This window comes from Lynx rufus, unplaced genomic scaffold (genome assembly GCF_022079265.1).
Source record: "Lynx rufus isolate CCGP_SWC_20201006 ecotype Redwood Valley unplaced genomic scaffold, mLynRuf1.p SCAF_2, whole genome shotgun sequence".
In the NCBI taxonomy this organism is placed as follows: Eukaryota; Metazoa; Chordata; class Mammalia; order Carnivora; family Felidae; genus Lynx; species Lynx rufus.
Window position 1 is genome coordinate 208,551,741 of NW_025814834.1, and position 16,983 is coordinate 208,568,723.

The 16,983-nt window shown below is 56.0% G+C and overlaps 1 protein-coding gene and 1 pseudogene across 1 annotated transcript; both read left to right on the forward strand.

The window, feature by feature from the left end:
• Positions 1-80: 80 nt before the first annotated feature.
• AKR7A2 (aldo-keto reductase family 7 member A2) lies at positions 81-7,488 on the forward strand. The gene is made up of 7 exons (XM_047085384.1): positions 81-414; positions 2,618-2,805; positions 3,003-3,107; positions 4,870-4,966; positions 5,169-5,268; positions 5,892-6,021; positions 7,064-7,488. Exons 1-7 carry the CDS (start codon positions 81-83, stop codon positions 7,223-7,225), a joined length of 1,116 nt encoding a protein of 371 aa, XP_046941340.1. The 3' UTR covers positions 7,226-7,488.
• A 2,365-nt stretch (positions 7,489-9,853) lies between these two features.
• LOC124514401 (aflatoxin B1 aldehyde reductase member 2-like) lies at positions 9,854-16,854 on the forward strand (annotated as a pseudogene).
• Positions 16,855-16,983: the final 129 nt, after the last annotated feature.

Here is a 16,983-nt window from a genome sequence, read left to right on the forward strand (position 1 = left end):
GTTCCCTCACCGCCTCCAGGTTCCTCTCCGGCGACGGGTGGGCGGGGCTCGGAGCGCCTCAGCGCGCAGGCGCCGACCTCATGCTGAGCGCCTTGCGTCGCGCTGTGGCCCGAGGAGCCGTCCGCTGCACCCGAGGTCCCCGGGTGCCCGAGGCTCGCGCCGCCGCCGCCACCGCCATGTCCCGGCCGCTGTCTCCACCGCGAGCCGCCTCGGGGCCCCCGGTCCGGCCCGCCACAGTGCTGGGCACCATGGAGATGGGGCGCCGTATGGACGCCCCAGCCAGCGCCGCGGCCGTGAGCGCCTTCCTGGAGCGCGGCCACACGGAGCTGGACACGGCCTTCATGTACAGCGACGGCCAGTCCGAGAGCATCCTGGGCGGCCTGGGCCTCGGGCTGGGCGGCGGCGACTGCAGAGGTAACTTGTACCTCCCCTGCACCGTGCGGCGCCCAGCCGGCCCCAGCCACGCGTCCCCTCTCGGGCGCCGACCTCCCAGCAGCTCCGTGAACGTCTCGCCCGGACAGCCGGACAGTTCATTGTCCTGATCTCCTTCCCCTCCCCTTCTCTTTCCTCTGGGGGTTGCAGCTCAGGAACCCCGAGTCTTACCCTGCGCCTGGTCTAGTTCTTCGCTTCCTCCCCTCCTTGCTTTCTTGGGGCACCTCTTCTGCGGGCACTGGTCTCCAGAGAGAGCTCTGCAGTACCCCCTCCAACCCTGTCGAGTGCCCCAAAGCGGGGCCCCAGTAGCTCCACCTCCTCCCTCTCCCCATTGCCCTCACGGCCCATGGCTCTCTAAGCACCTCTTCTCATCCTGGTCTTTCATCAGTCCCTAGACTTTGCTCTCTTTAGTTAACAGTACCCTGGCTCCCAGAGAGAGCTGCAGCTAGACCACAGAGCAAGCTGGGGGAGCAGGGGTGGAGTGGGGAGATTCGTTATGGGGCTATAGGAGGGAAGGTGGCTCTGACCCACCCACAGGGAGCTTAGAGTCTAATAGGGAAAGTTGAAGCCCAGAGGAGGAAGCACTTTGGGGGATTATGGGGTCAGGGAGAGGCCTATGGAGGGTTCAGAGAACACTGGAGCTGGGTCTTAGAGGACCAATAGTAATTTACTGGGACGATAATAAGAGAAAGGGGCATCAAAGGCTGAAGGTACAGCTGTGCAGACCAGGCTTGGAAATGCAGTGTCTGGAATGTGGAAGGACGGCTAATAGACAGGTGTGGCTTGAGTGGAGGATGTTTGTGCATGGGAGGGACTGCCCTTCATTAGCTTGATGCCATTGGATGTGCCTAGGAGGGTACCTGGCATGTGGTGAGGCCCAGTAAACGTTTGCTGTTATTTTTACTATCTTACTCTTTTCAGGAGCCCCCTCTGGGCCCTCCTTGGATTCATAGCTTGGTGGACCTGGAAGAACAGAATGGGAACCTGAAATCAGACCCACGCTTTCTAGTTAACCTGCCTGCCCCTCCTAAACGATGAAGGTTTTGTTTCTGAATTGGTTTTTCTCCTCCAGCCCTTCCCTGCTTGCTTTGTTGAGTACAGGCATTCACTGAGCCAAAGTCCACAGGTTGAACTTGAGGCAAAGTTCACACCAGGAACACAGAGGATTTGAGAAATGTACGGAAATGGAGACAATGTGGACAAGAAGCGGTGGGACTTATTCCCTCCCACATCCCAAGTAGTCTGGTGACTCCCCTGTGACCTGGTGATTTGCCTTTGCCCTGTGTGAAAAGTGCGGAATCCAGCCAGTTAAGGCCCTTCTGAGCTGCTTGCATGGCAAAACACTGTCTTGTTCTCTGAGTCTGAAGGGGAGAGAGATCTGTAATCACCTGCTGCCTTTGCCTTTGACCTGTCTCTCAGAGTGAAGTGTGCCAGTGATGCCTGTTCGGGCAGCTCTGTCTCTCCAGGGTTCTTGAGGCAGCCTCTTGTCTCCTGTTTCCAGGCCCACCCTTTTAGTTGTCTCCCGACTACAGACACAGTGAACATGGCTGCGTTTGGTGGATGGTATTTGAGAAAACCATTTGTGATTAGGTCTGTGACCCTTCTCTTGTCCCATGTCCCGCCGCTCCCTGCCTGGAGTTGATGCTCTTAGAACTCAGCATTGCAGGGATGGCCCTCCACATACTTTTCTTTTCTTTTCTTTTTTTTTTTTTTTTTTGGCCTGTGACTTTGCCTGCATTCCCACGCTCTGGAATGTGCTTCCTAACCTCCCATGTTGGCTGTGACTCATTTTTAGAGACTCCGCTCCTGGGTCATCCCTATAGGAAGCCTTCTTTGGAATTCCCAGAATGGCCACAACCCTGTACTCTGGGCTCTTTTAGCACCAGGTGCTTATCTCTACTGTGTCATAACATCACCTTTTAGACTGTGAGCTCCTTGAGGGCAGGGAGCAAGTGTGCCTCTAATGCTGGGCCTGGCACAGCCAGCAGTTTGGTGACTAATAATAGTGATTAAAGCAGCAGTGAACACTGGGAACTTACATATTTAATGCTCATGATCTCCCTATGAGACAGTTCCATTGTTTCATCCCCATCTTACAGATTAGCAAATTGAGGCTCAGAGATCTTAAATAATTTAGACAGGGTCACACAATAAGCCTCTTAGCCATTGCATTCTCTCCTCAAAGTGAAAATCGCCACCAAGGCCAATCCCTGGGAAGGGAAATCGCTGAAGCCTGACAGTCTCCGGACCCAGCTGGAGACATCACTGAAGCGGCTGCAGTGCTCCAGGGTGGACCTCTTCTACCTGCATGCCCCTGACCACGACACCCCCGTGGAAGAGACGCTGCGTGCCTGCCACCAGCTACACCAGGAGGTGAGGCCAGCCTCCGAGCTCCAGGAAGTGGTCTGCCGGTCCTCTCCTTGGCCTGCCATTACCCAGGAGAGTGGAGGCACCAGAGGAGTCCCAGAGCAGAGCTGGGGGCAGACCCCGCTCCCGGGGTCCCCACCCCTGTCTCCCCTTTCTAGAGTCCTGGGCCGTGGCGGCTTCTGACTGAGGCCTCTCCTCTGCAGGGCAAGTTTGTGGAGCTTGGCCTCTCCAACTATGCTGCCTGGGAGGTGGCCGAGATCTGTACCCTCTGCAAGAGCAGCGGCTGGATCCTGCCCACCGTGTACCAGGTGAGGGCCAGGGCTGCAGGGCCCGTCCGCGGGGCTGCTGCTGATCCCGGGTTCCCCTGGCCCCTCCGACTGCCCCTGTGCCCTCTCCCTAGCAGCCACTCCCCTGCCGACAGCCTGCAGAGGGCTGCCGGGTGCCATGGGGATGAGGGGCAGGCTCCTCAGCTTGACCCACGGGCACCTGTTGGCTCTGGCCCTGGCTCCCCTCATGGCTCGCATGTGCTCCTCGGGCCCTTCCTTCCTGCCCTGTCTCTGTGCGTCAGCCTGGACCACTCCTCCCCTTCTCCCTGGTAGAAGTAAGCGCTCAGGCCCCGCTTAGATGGCCCATCTCGATGCCCCAGAGGAGCCTCCAATATCAAGACTTCATCTCCGTGCATTCAGAGTGTTTGTAAGCATCTACTGGGATCACAGAACTCGCCTTTATTCTGTCTTTATCTGTGTGTATGTGGGGGTTTTTCTTGTAAAGAAGGTTCTTTTTTTTTTTTTTTTTTAATGTTTGTGTATTTTTGAGAAAGAGTGAGCAGGGGAGGGGCAGAGAGAGAGGGGGACAGAGGATCTGGAACAGGCTCTATGCTGACAGCAGTGAGCTGCTGCGGGGCTCGAACTCATAAACTGTGAGTTCATGACCTGAGCCGAAGTCGGATGCTCAACCGACTGAGCCCCCCAGGCACCCCTGTGTGTGTATTTATTTTAACTGAAGTATAGTTGACACACAATGTGACATTAGTTGTAGACGTACGAAATACTGATCCCGCTAGTCTCTGTGCTGTGTTATGTGCATCATAAGCGTGGCTACCACCTGTCAACACATAACGCTGTACGTACTGTTGCCTGTATTCTCTCTGCTGTACCTCTCGTCCCTGTGACTTCTTCGTTGCATAACCGGTACCCTGTATCTCCCGCTCCTTTTCATCCCTTTTTGCCCATCCCCCACCCCCTCCCCTCTGACAACTGGCAGTTTGTTCTCTGTATATGTGGGTCTGTTTCTGCTTTTTTGTTTGTTCATTTGATTTTTAGGTTCCACGTGTAAGTGAAATCATACGATGTTTGTCTTCTTTGACCTATTTCACTTAGCATAATTCTCCGTAGGTCCTTCCATGTTGTCACGAATGGCAAGATCTCATCCTTTTTTATGTGGCTGAGTGATACCCCGTTGTGTATATGTACCACATCTTCCCTTCTGCATTCATCTATTGACAGATACTTACTTCTGTGTTGTTGTTTTTTTTCCTTCTGTGTTTTGAGCTTGACTCTAACATCTGTGAGAGGCAGAGGCAGAGACCTGGCCTACTTGTGTTCGGGAATGCAGCGTCCAGCCCACGGCTGGCAACAATAGATATTTGTGCAATGATATAGCCAGTTGGGTTTCCCTGCCTTGGACCCAGCCCCGTCTCCCCAGCCTCTGCCACCACTAGTGATTTGGGAAATCACTGCTGAGGTCCTGGGCAGGTTTTGACTGACAGTTTTAATCATATTTTTTTGATGCTTATTTATTTTGAGAGAGAAAAAGAGACAGAGAACCAGCAGAAAAGGGGCAGAGAGAGAGGGAGACGCAGAATCAGAAGCAGGCTCCAGGCTCTGAGCTGTCAGCACAGAACCCAATGTGGGGCTCGAACTCACGAACCGTGAGATCATGACCTGAGCCGAAGTTGGACACTCAACCGACTGAGCCACCCAGGCGCCCTTTGACTGGCAGTTTTAAAAGAAGGCTGGGGTCTCTTCCCTGGACACAAGCGCCCTCTCCATCTGGCTCTTCTGTCTGCAGGGCATGTACAACGCCACCACTCGGCAGGTGGAAACGGAGCTCCTCCCCTGCCTCAGGCACTTTGGATTGAGGTTCTACGCCTACAACCCTCTGGCTGGTATGGGCTGCCCCGTGGGCGGGAGGGCATTCCTGGCCCCTGTGTCTGCCTATTCCTGACATAGTAGATGCCCGGCCCAGGACCTGGGAGGCTGGGCTGGGTCCTCTGGCTCTCCTGGGTTCCCTGCCATCCCACCCCTCAAGTCCAGAACAGCCTCTGGGAACAGTGCGAGCCAGCAGATCTGATGGCAGTCTTCCCGCAGGGGGCCTGCTGACTGGCAAGTACAAGTACGAGGACAAGGACGGGAAACAACCCATAGGCCGCTTCTTCGGGAATACCTGGGCTGAGACCTACAGGAATCGGTGAGCTGGGGGTGGGCTGCGTCAGGATGGGTGGGGCACGGGGTCCCCCTTATCTGAAGTGGAGAGCTTCTACGCTGCTTTCCCGGGGTCCCAGGTCTTCCCCGCTGCCTGGACGTACATCTCCTGAACTCTGGTGCTTCTGGTGTTCTCTGGACCTCTGTGAATAAACGAGGATCCCTGCCCCTTACACCGGGCCTTCCAAGTCATAGCTTTTCCCTGAGAAGTGCTTACCACTTGTCAGGAAGGAAGGAGCGAGCCCTGGGTTGACACTCACGGGGCCTGGGGCCGAGTCCTGCCCCCCCCCTCACCGCCCCCCCCCCCCCCCGTACTGGTCACCTCTGCTTCACTAGGTAAGGTAAGCATAGGGCAGCTTTACGAGTTCAAAAGAACTCCTAAAGAGGTTAAAGGTGGGGTCTCTGGTGAGGTCCCTCTGACTGCCTCCCGCGCCCAGTCGTTCTGCTGCCCGATAAAGCGGGAGAAACACTGGTTCTGCTGCCGGAGAGACGCTGGTCCCTCCTCACTGCAGAGTTAGGTGGGCACAGCTGCCGTGCTTGGCGTTTTGGCTGTAGCCCTGCTGTGACCCCGTCTTATTGACCCTTGTGCCACCCCCTTCACCTGCCCAGCTTCTGGAAGGAGCACCACTTCGAGGCCATTGCCCTGGTGGAGAAGGCCCTGCAGGCTGTGTACAGCCGCAGCGTCCCCAGCATGACCTCGGCCGCCCTCCGGTGGATGTACCACCACTCCGGGCTCCAGGTAAGCCGCTGTTCTGGACGTGCTGCTACTGCCCTCTGAGGACAGCCAGACTTACCCCTAGGTGACTTCTAAGTCGCTTCTGCCGCTTCTTTTTTTTAAGATTTTATTCTGGGGGCTCCTGGCTGGCTCCGTCGGAGGAGCACGTGACTCCTGATCTCGGGGTGGTGAGTTCAGGCCCCTACATTAAAAAAAAGAAAGAAAAAAAAAAAAAGAAAAGATTTTATTTTTAAGTAATCTCCACAGTCACTATAGGGCTCGAACTCACAACCCCGAGACCAAGAATCACATGCTGCCCCCACTGAGCCAGCCAGGCGCCCCATCTAAGTAGTTTTTCCCTCCGAAGTTTCTTTCGGCCCCATCCCTGATGGTGAGAGATTCTTCCATTGTTCTTAGTGGATGTCTGAGCCCCAGACCTGGGATGAGAGCTTCACAAACATGTCTTTAGTTAGTACTTAGGCCTTAGGAAGTGTGTTCTCCATGAGGGGATGGGTTCACACAGCCAGGAAGGGGGCAGAAAATCTCTCCAAACTCATTAGTCTCACTCTGTGGTGGGACCTCGGGTTTCCCCTCTCTCTCTCTTGTGTCCCCTGTCTTCTCAGCTAAAACTTTTCTCCTGTATCAGCCTTATACATACAGTTGCACCGGGTCTGCCGTATATATGGTAGTTTCTCAATAAATGGGGGCTAAGCGCTTTACATAATTTCTCATTCCCATAACCACCCTGAAAATAGAGAAGACTGAGTCACAGACAGGTGAGGTAAGTAAGCCAAGCTTACACAGCTGCCGGGTGGCAGAACGGGGCTCTGAACGTAGGTCTGTCCGAGGATGAGCAGTATGACAGCAGAGGGAAAGAAGACAGGGTTTGGAGTCACATAGTTGAAATTGTGGAAGGCGCCTCAAGTTTTTTGCGGAACTGTGCACGGCGTAAATAAACTTCAGAGCCCGAGTCTCGGCAGGGGCGGGGCGGGGCTGGGAGGGCAGGCGTGTGGCTGGAGTCACTACAGCGCATGAGATGTTCACCCGCGGCCGTCTCCCCTTGCAGGGTGCCCACGGGGACGCAGTCATCCTGGGCATGTCCAGCCTGGAGCAGCTGGCACAGAACTTGGCGGCAACTGAGGAAGGGCCCCTGGAGCCCGCCGTCGTGCAGGCCTTTGAGCGAGCCTGGCACCTGGTTGCCCACGAATGTCCTAACTACTTCCGCTAGGCCGCACCCTGGCCCGAGCTGCCAAAGGTTTCTGTCCTTTCCGTCACATCTTCTGTTCTCTCACCCTGACCAGTCTGCCTTAAATTGATTTAGTGTGGTCTTTTTGATTGTCTGAATCAATGCGTTATTTTTCTAGATTCCCGTCTGGTTCCTAGTTGCCCTCAGAATGTGGAAACACTGGGGCTGTGGTCCCCTTGAGAAGTTCCTGTCTGAATAAAGCAGGCACTTGACCTGGCTGTAGCCCAGGCCTTGAGTAAACCCCATGAACCTGTCTCCTTGACTTATTTGCGACCAGTTTTCATCCTGCCTAGGGGCTTCCTGCGAGAGGGGCAGAACCATGAGATGGAGTCTCCGGAGGGCAGAGGTACAGTGCAGGCTGCCCTCTCGAGGGTCTCCCCTGCCTTCTGTCCCGAATCCAGCCTGAAGTCTCAACAGCGGGTTTGAGCTGGCCCTCACTCTGCTGTACACAAAGGAAGAAAAGTAGGCCATACACCCTGAAGGGCATTTTCTCTTATTCAGAATCTCCTCATGAAATGGAGGTACTTAGAATCATCAAGGCCAAAACCTTCCATTAGAGCCTCCGCCAAGAAGAATAAAGACGCTCCCGGGCACCTCCTGAGATGCTGCGGAACATTTTTCGCAAACTCGATTTCAGGAATGGCTTTACTCTTAGTGAAAGCATCCTGTCTCCTTGTCATCTGTAAGACACTCAGCCTTAGCCCTGGGTCTCGTGCTGCTGGAAGTGTGGCATGGGCAGCCAGGGGCCCCGTTTCCCTCCTCCAAGCAGGAGGCACCCAAGGCTGGAAAAGAAAATCCCACGTCTGATGGCTGGGATTTGAGCATTCCCGGTGTGGAAATATGGGTTTAGCTCTGGGCAAGGGAGGCAAGCAGCAGAAGTCAACACTCAGAGCTTGCTAAACGTGAAGTAAGGAAAGGGGTTTAACTTGGAAATTCTAGACCAAACCACCAATCAGGCTCTTTGTTCTAAGAAATGTCCCATTTGTCAGCTAGAGGGAGACACCTTACAGACAAAATGTCATTCTCTACAAAAGCAGTCACCCTTCTTTGTCTTCACCCACAATAAAATGGATGGCTCCCAGGCACCTGGATGGCTCAGTAGGTTAAGCCTCCGACTTCAGCTCAGGTAATATTCTTACAGTTTGTGAGTTTGGAGCCCCTCATCAGGCTCACTGCTGTCAGCATAGAGCCTGCTTCCGATCCTTGTCTCCCTCTCTTTCTCCTCTTCCCCCATTCACAGTCTCTCTCTGTCTCTCAAAAGTAAATAAACATTAAAAAAAAAATTTAGGGGCACCTTGGTGGCTCAGTCGGTTAAGCATCCAACTTTAGCTGAGGTCATGATCTCGCGGTCCGTGAGTTCCAGCCCGGCGTCGGGCTCTGTGCTGACAGCTCAGAGCCTGGGGCCTGCTTCCGATTCTGTGTCTCCCTCTCTCTCTGCCCCTCCCCCACTCACACTCTGTCTCTCGAAACTAAATAAACATTAAAAAAAAATTTAAAACACAGGTGTGTAGACTTTTGTGTGAACATAGGCTTTCGGGGAGTCATATGGTAAACTTCTGTTTAATTTTATAAAAACGCAGTGATTTTTTTTTTTTTTACTTTTTTTTATTTTTGGGACAGAGCGAGACAGAGCATGAACGGGGGAGGGGCAGAGAGAGAGGGAGACACAGAATCGGAAGCAGGCTCCAGGCTCCGAGCCATCAGCCAGAGCCCGACGCGGGGCTCGAACCCACGGACCGTGAGATCGTGACCTGGCTGAAGTCGGACGCTTAACCGACTGCGCCACCCAGGCGCCCCGCAGTGATCTTTTTTAAAGGTTAAACGAATGTGTTTTGTATTCACCCACGTTGACCACCTCCAGCACCCCTCATGTTTTGTGTGGGTAAATTCGAAAATCGAATTCCTTCGGTCTACAAATACTTCTAACAGTGAAAGTTTGCTGTGAATGCTCTGTCCCTCTGCTTGTCTGAACAGAGCCTTTATTTTGCCTTCATATTGGAAAGGTATTTTTGCTGGGATAGATTAATCCGAGGCTGACGGTCTCTGCTTGTCACTACACAGGGCCTCGGGCTAAAGCCTTTGGCAAGTCGGAACTGGAGGGGTCACACACCCACTTCTGGGACCGCACGGCGGCGGGACAGCCCCGAGGGCCACATTCCCCCAACCAAGGCCTCTCACATCGGGACACTTTAGCGCGTAGGAAAACCCCCTCCGGAACGACGCCGGGCCCCCGGAACAGTTCAGGGCGAGGGGAGGCCGAGGGAGGTGGGGAGACGTGGCAGCGAGGCCCCAGGAGGGCCAGCCGTTGGCCTTCGGGTTCGCTGGAAACCCTCAGAACTGGCTCAACCCTCCTGACCCAGGGCCGAGACCCGCCTCAACCAAGCGCACGCGGTCCCCAAAGCCCTGCCCCCTTCGGCCTCCTAACTCCGCCCCCAACGCCGGTGGGCGTGGCCCGAGACACCTCAGAGCGGATTTCGGCTGGCGCTGACTCCCGCCGCCCCCCGACGGCAGCGCTCCACGCCCGGGGGCGCCAGAGTGGCTCGTCGCCGCCGCCAAGTCCCGGCCCCTGTCGCCGCGCGGGCCGCTTCGGGGGCCCCGGCCTGACCCGCCACAGTGCTGGGCACCTTGGAAATGGGGCGCCGCATGGACGCCCCAGCCAGCGCCGCGGCCGTGCGCGCCTTCCTGGAGCGCGGCCACACGGAGCTGGACACGGCCTTCATGTACAGCGACGGCCAGTCCGAGAGCATCCTGGGCGGCCTGGGCCTCGGGCTGGGCGGCGGCGACTGCAGAGGTAACTTGTCCCTCCCGTGCACTTTGCGGCGCCCAGCCGGCCTCAGCCGTGTCCCAGCCGCGCGCCCCTCCCGGGCGCCGACCTCCCGGCAGCTCCGTGAACGTCTGCCTCCAGATAGCCGGACATTCTTTGTCCTGACCTCCTTCCTTTCCTCTTTTCCCTTCCGAGAAGATCGTCCAGGACCGTCCCTACAGCAATGTCCCATCCAGGTCCAGTCTGGGACACCTTGGTTAGCTCTTCTAGGGGGCACTGAAAGGGTTGGAATCTGGCGCTGTGCGGTGCCTGCCCCCTTTCCCGCCCCCCGCGGGTGCCCTGTGCCGGCCGATCTGCCAGAACCCTGCCCCTACTGTTCTGGCATTCCCTGGCACAGCCCCGGATCAGACTTTGGGACGGGTGGGAGATCTGCATCCTCCTTGCTCTGGGCCCTAGACTTTGCTCTGTGGAGCTCGGGGTGCCACGTTCAGTCGGCAGTGCCTCCCACTTCACGAGACTGGCAGTGCCTGGCATTGCCTAGAAGCTGCGGTTACTCAGTGGGCAGAGCGGGCAGGATGGGAGAGGGGAGGTGGTAGCGTTTCTAACTGCCCTCCGTGCTAGCCTCTGAGGTCATAGAAGGGAAATTGGCACTAACCCAGTCCAGGGAACTAGGATTCCAGAGGAGGCTGGGGGAAGCCCACAAGAGGGAGCATTTCCCCAGGGGCCGTTGAAGAAAGCTCAGAAGAGGGAACATTAGACACTGAAGAACTGATAGAGTCCGCCAAGGAGTAAGAAGAGAACAGGCGTCCACACGGTGGGCAGCGGGGGTGCCAAGGGAGTGCGATTTGGCAAAGCCAAGGGTGTTGGAGCAGGCAGATGTAGCTAAGTGGAGGGTTTGTGTGTGGGCAGGGGAACGTCCATTCTCGGTCTGATGCCATGTGAAAAGCTTCGGGCAGTGCTGCGCGGGTACAGGGAGGGCTCAGCGATACTGGCTGTTACCTTAGGACACGCGCTGTGTCACTCAAGCTCTTCTCCCCTCTCGTAGAGTCTTGCCTGTTTTCTCCGGTGATTCACAGCATGCTGGATCTGGAACAAGAGAACATGCCTGCGTCTCGGTGCTCACGCTTTCCAGATCACCTGGTTGCCTCTCTGACCGCTCTGGTCTTATTCCTGAAGGTGTTTTCTTCTCCAAGCCCTCCTTCTCTTCCTTCTTTCCGGTCGGAGCTGGCTGGGCCAAAGTCCTCAAACCTCAGATCCGAAGTTTAATTCACTTGAAGAACAGGGAGGGGCAGAGGGTGAGGAGGTGATGGAATGAAATTTTTCCAAGTGGGCCGTCCTCTATCCCGCTGACTGCCCTCCGGTCGGCTGAGCTGACTGGCCAAGCCCCAAATGTGCAGAGAGGGCCCTCCTCCCACCCATCAGTCCGGCCACCCTGGATTCTTAATGGGGGCTCGAGAGAAAAGTATGTAATGAACCTGACTCAACCCAGATGGCACGGGGCTATTTCTCTGATGGGTTCCTGCGTTTCCTTCCCCGGGGCCCTTGCTCCAGCCTCTTGCCCCTCTTTCCTGATTTCCTGCCATGGTCCCCTCGCTGGTCTCCCTGGTTCCGGACCTGCCCGAGGCTCTTTATCCATGCTTTGTTCAGATTCATCTTTCAAAACTGCAAGACCGTCCACTTAGCTCCCCAGCTGGAGGGTGTTCAGAGGCTCCCCGTGGCCCTGTAAAGTCCAGATTCCACAGGGTGCTCTCAAGTCCCTGTGCGTCAGGTCTGCGGGCCTTCTCTTGCCTCGTGCACCCGCCTGAACCCGGTGCTGCAGATCCCTGGAACTGCAGGCATGGCTCCTCTGTTCTTTTCCTCTGGGCTTTTGCCCTTGTCCTCACCCTCTGGAATGAACTTCCCGCCCTTCCTCAACTGGCAGCTGCTGACTTCTCCTTGGAGACCAAGATTCAGATTCTAAAGGAAGCGTTCCCTGAACTCCCAGGGGGCCTCATGCCTCTATGCTCTGGGCTCCCCTAGCACCTTGTACATATCATTGCCTCACTTACTGTATAGTAGCCCCTTAGACAGTGAGTCCTTGAGGGCAGGGACCAACTGTTGGCTCTACCAGCCCTTAGTGCCTGGTAAATAATCCATCATAGTGATGACAATGAGCACGTCCATTCAAGTTCTGATCAATCCTTGGGACCACCATGCACGATAGTACCATGGTCACTACCAGTTGACAGTTGAGAATATTGAGGCTCAGAGAGGTTAAGTGACTTGGCCAAGGTCACAGAGCTAGTAATGGCAGAGTTGGGATACAAACCCAGATGTGTCTTAGCCATTATGCTAGACTCTCTCCAGAGTTCAGCAGACTGATTTGAACTCTGATTTTACTCCCCCCAAAGCAAAAGTCGCCACCAAGGCCAATCCCTGGGAGACTGTCGCTGAAGCCTGACAGTCTCCGGACCCAGCTGGAGACATCACTGAAGCGGCTGCAGTGCTCCAAGGTGGACCTCTTCTACCTGCATGCCCCTGACCACGACACCCCCGTGGAAGAGACGCTGCGTGCCTGCCACCAGCTACACCAGGAGGTGAGGCCAGCCTCCGAGCTCCAGGAACTGGTCTGCCGGTCCTCTCCTTGGCCTGCCGTTACCCAGGAGAGTGGAGGCACCAGAGGAGTCCCAGAGCAGAGCTGGGGGCAGACCCCGCTCCCGGGGTCCCCACCCCTGTCTCCCCTTTCTAGAGTCCTGGGCCGTGGCGGCTTCTGACTGAGGCCTCTCCTCTGCAGGGCAAGTTTGTGGAGCTTGGCCTCTCCAACTATGCTGCCTGGGAGGTGGCCGAGATCTGTACCCTCTGCAAGAGCAGCGGCTGGATCCTGCCCACCGTGTACCAGGTGAGGGCCAGGGCTGCAGGGCCCGTCCGCGGGGCTGCTGCTGATCCCGGGTTCCCCTGGCCCCTCCGACTGCTTCCTGTGCCCTCTCCCTAGCAGCCACTCCCCTGCCGACAGCCTGCAGAGGGCTGCCGGGTGCCATGGGGATGAGGGGCAGGCTCCTCAGCTTGACCCACGGGCACCTGTTGGCTCTGGCCCTGGCTCCCCTCATGGCTCGCATGTGCTCCTCGGGCCCTTCCTTCCTGCCCTGTCTCTGTGCGTCAGCCTGGACCACTCCTCCCCTTCTCCCTGGTAGAAGTAAGCGCTCAGGCCCCGCTTAGATGGCCCATCTCGATGCCCCAGAGGAGCCTGAGATCTCAGACTCTACGTATCTCCTCATTCATCCAGCAAATGTTTGAACCCCTACTTGGTGCCAGGCACTGCTCACAGAACTTACTAGTGTACTTGAGGCTTGTCTCGATTATACCTGTTTACGCTCTACCTTGCTATTAAATCTCTCAGGGCTGAGGCCTTGTCCTTTGGGCGTGTGGATGGAAATTCAATGTCCAGCCCATAGTTGGTGCTCAGAAATGTTGGCTGAATAAATGAATTTTCCTCCCACTAAGTATACGCCCTGAGTGTTAAGGCCCTAGGATTGATAGGGTGCAAACTGGGGGTTCTGCAAGGGAAGATTTGAGGTCTCTTCCTTTGACATGTGTACCCTCTCCATCTGGCTCTTCTATGTGCAGGACATGTACAAGGCCACCGCCCAGCAGGTGGAAATGGAGCTCCTCCCCTGCCTCAGGCACTTTGGATTGAGGTTCTACGCCTACAACTCTCAGGCTGGTATGGGCTGCTGTGTGGACAGGCTCCCCCTGGGCGGGAGGGCATTCCTGGCCCCTGTGTCTGCCTATTCCTGACATAGTAGATGCCCGGCCCAGGACCTGGGAGGCTGGGCTGGGTCCTCCGGCTCTCCTGGGTTCCCTGCCATCCCCCCGCCAGTCTGGAACAGCTTGTGGGAGTGGTGGGGGCCAGTGGATCGGATGGCAGTCTTCCCGCTGACCGGCAAGTACAAGTAGGACGATGGTGGGAAACCACCTGTGGACTGCTTCTTTGGGGATAACTGGGCTGAGACGTACAAGAAAAGGTGAGCTGGAGGTGGGCCGTGTCAGCACAAGAGTTGGCCTGGGTCCCCCTAGTCTGAAATAGGGGGTCTCCGGGGCTGATTTCCTGTGGACCGGCACCTCCTCCTGGTGCTCAGACCGAGGCCCCTGCATTCCCGACTCTTCCCCGATCCCCGCTGCCACCATATTATGTCTCCTGGGAGGGATTAGGGCCTGGACTGGGAATGTGATCCCTGGGCCTTCTGGCAGGTCCCCAAGACTCTCCCTGGAAGGGCTCACCCGCTGCGCACAGCGGGAGGGGGGCCCTTGGATGAGGACTTGGGAAACCTGGCACTCTTGCCCCACTGCTAGCGGGCCCTTCACCTCGGGCAAAGGAATCTAAGTTTTGTAATCTCTTGGCCATGAAATCATTACCAATGTCGATAGTTACAGTTGAACAAATGTTGGGATCAGCCTTCTTCCCTTCCGTTTCCCACTTTCTAAAATTTGAAAAAGCCATCAATATGTACCCATGGCTCAAAGCAACCCGTTTCCAAGTTGCACTCATCAGTCGTGAGGATTTAAACAGCTCTTTACTGCGAGAGCCCCGAAATGCACACCTTATCGCTCTTCCTCCATTTACCAGATCTAGACGCCATCCATGGATTGCTGGAAAGCTCCTACTGAATCTTTCTACATTAATGAAGATGAGCCTCCAAGGTTAATTTCTGTGTGTAGTTTACTTGCCTCCCCCACCCCAGTGTCGCTGGGACCAGAACAAGAAGCTGAGTTTTGTGCAGGGGGCTCCAATGTTAGTATTGTTCAAAGGGCCAAGGACTTGCGGTCAGCACAGACTGATGTGGGGCTCGAACCCACGAACTGTGAGATCATGACATGAGCCGAAGCCGGATGCTCAACCGACTGAGCCACCAAGGCACCCCGGGCCAAAGACTTTTAAAGTGTCTGATACGTGAGATCACTCTGTGTGCACTGCTGTGATGTCAATCCTCATCCAGCATCCCCCTCTCCTCACTGCATTTTATGACCTTTCAGGCCAGGTTGTCACTTTAGGAGCCATTGCCCCACGCAGTGAAGCAGCCAGGGCCTGGGCTTCACCCTGGGGAATCAAGGCCTGATAGTTTTGACGTCGTCTGCTCTTTAGTTTACAAAGCATGACGGGGTCCATTATCTCCTTTACATTCTGCATTTGCTGTAAGGGGCTGGCACGGAGCGTCCCCTCTCCTCACTGAGCAGGGAAAAGTGGAGGCAGGTAGCTTCAGCCAAGCTCAGAGGTGGGACTTGTGGGGCTGGTGGCAGGTGGCACCCTGGTGACCTGGGTCCTGATTTGGGGGGTTGTGTTGTTCACACCTAGTGAAGTGAGCATGTTAAATGCAAGCATTCTTCCTCTTGCCCACTGTGTGCTCTCTACCCCCACCACCAGACTACAAGATGTCCCACTGAAGGACCGGAAGGCCACATGCATGCTAAGAGGTTGGCTTCTCAGCGCCTCAGGGACCGGCGTGGGGATACCTGCCCTGGAGTAACCTCCTGGCACTGACCGCTGTGCCACCCTCCCCACCTGCCCAGCTTCTGGAAGGAACACCACTTCAAGACCATTGCCCTGATGGAGAAGGCCGTGCAGGCTGCACACTGCGGCAGCGCCCCCAGCTCCAGGTAACCCGCTGTCCCGGACGTGTTTTTCCCCTTTCTTGTTTGGTGGGCTGAGGGGGACAACAGAAGGGAGAGGGCTACACAGTTATTTGATGGTTTCTGAGATTATTCCTTTTCTTCCAGTATTTCTTCACGCTAATCCAGTTTCCTTAATGCCACATTATGCGCTCTACTGGCCCTAGAAGTGTGATTATCCCAATTTTACATGTGGGGAAACATTTCAGAGGCTGTTAAGGTCCCGCAGCTACATGAGCACAGATTGGACTCTGAAACGGACACTTTTTAGCCATTAGCGTTTGTTCTGTCCCCGGGGGCACACTCCGCAGAGTCTGACTCTGTGCCTGGCAGGGTTCCCCTCTCTGCTGTCCCGTGTGTCCCTAACACCTTCCTCTGGCTCGAGCCGTGGCCTACTGAGGGCTGCCCTTTCTTGAGCGGGTAAGTGCCAGGCCTGAAGTAAATCCTTCACAAAATTTTAATTCCCACAGCCACCCTGCATAGTAAAGGAAGTCTGAAGCTCGGGGAGGTCAAGTGACTAAACCCAGCTGCCGAGCAGCGCAGGGGAGTGCCTCTGAACTCACATCTGCCTGCAGAGGAGTCTGCAGAGGCAAGGCTTTCAAGACATAAATTGTTTCTGGAATAATGTAGGAGGTAGGCAGCCATCCGACGCCAGGTCTCGGCAGGGGCGGGGCAGGGCTGGTTGCTATGGTGCATTAACGGTTCCCATGTGGCTGTCTCCCCTTGCAAGGTGCTCATGGGGGGGGGTGCAGTCATCCTGGGCATGTCCAGCCTGGAGCAGCTGGCACAGAACCTGGCGACTGAGGAAGGGCCCCTATAGCCCCCCGTCATGCAGCCTGGCACCCGGCTGTCACCAACGTCCCGATGACTTCTGCTAGGGCCAGTGCTGGCTTGAGGTGGCAGAGGGCCTCGTCTTTCACACTTTCACCCTGGGCCTTAAACGGCTTTAGTGAGCCTGTTTTCTCTCCCCAGTCCCAGTTCACAAGCTGTTTATTTCCTCTATTCCCACAGTGCCCCCAGCTGCCTTCACGTGAAAGGGCTGGGGCTGTGGTCCACTCGGCCACTTCCTGCTTGGACAAAGCGGGTGCTAGACCTGGCTGCCCAGCCCGGGAGCGAACCTGGTGAATCTGTTTCCTCTGCTGCCTGCAGCCTGGTTCCTGTCCTTCCCGAGGGCTTGGGGGGAGAGGGCAGGAGCACGGATTAGGCTTCCCAGCCTCCTGTCTCGAATCCAGCCTGATCTCTCGACACTGCGGCTAGAGATGGCACTCATGCTGCTACACACAAAAGAGAAAGAGGGCCACACATCCCGAAGATTTCCTGTCACTCAGAGATC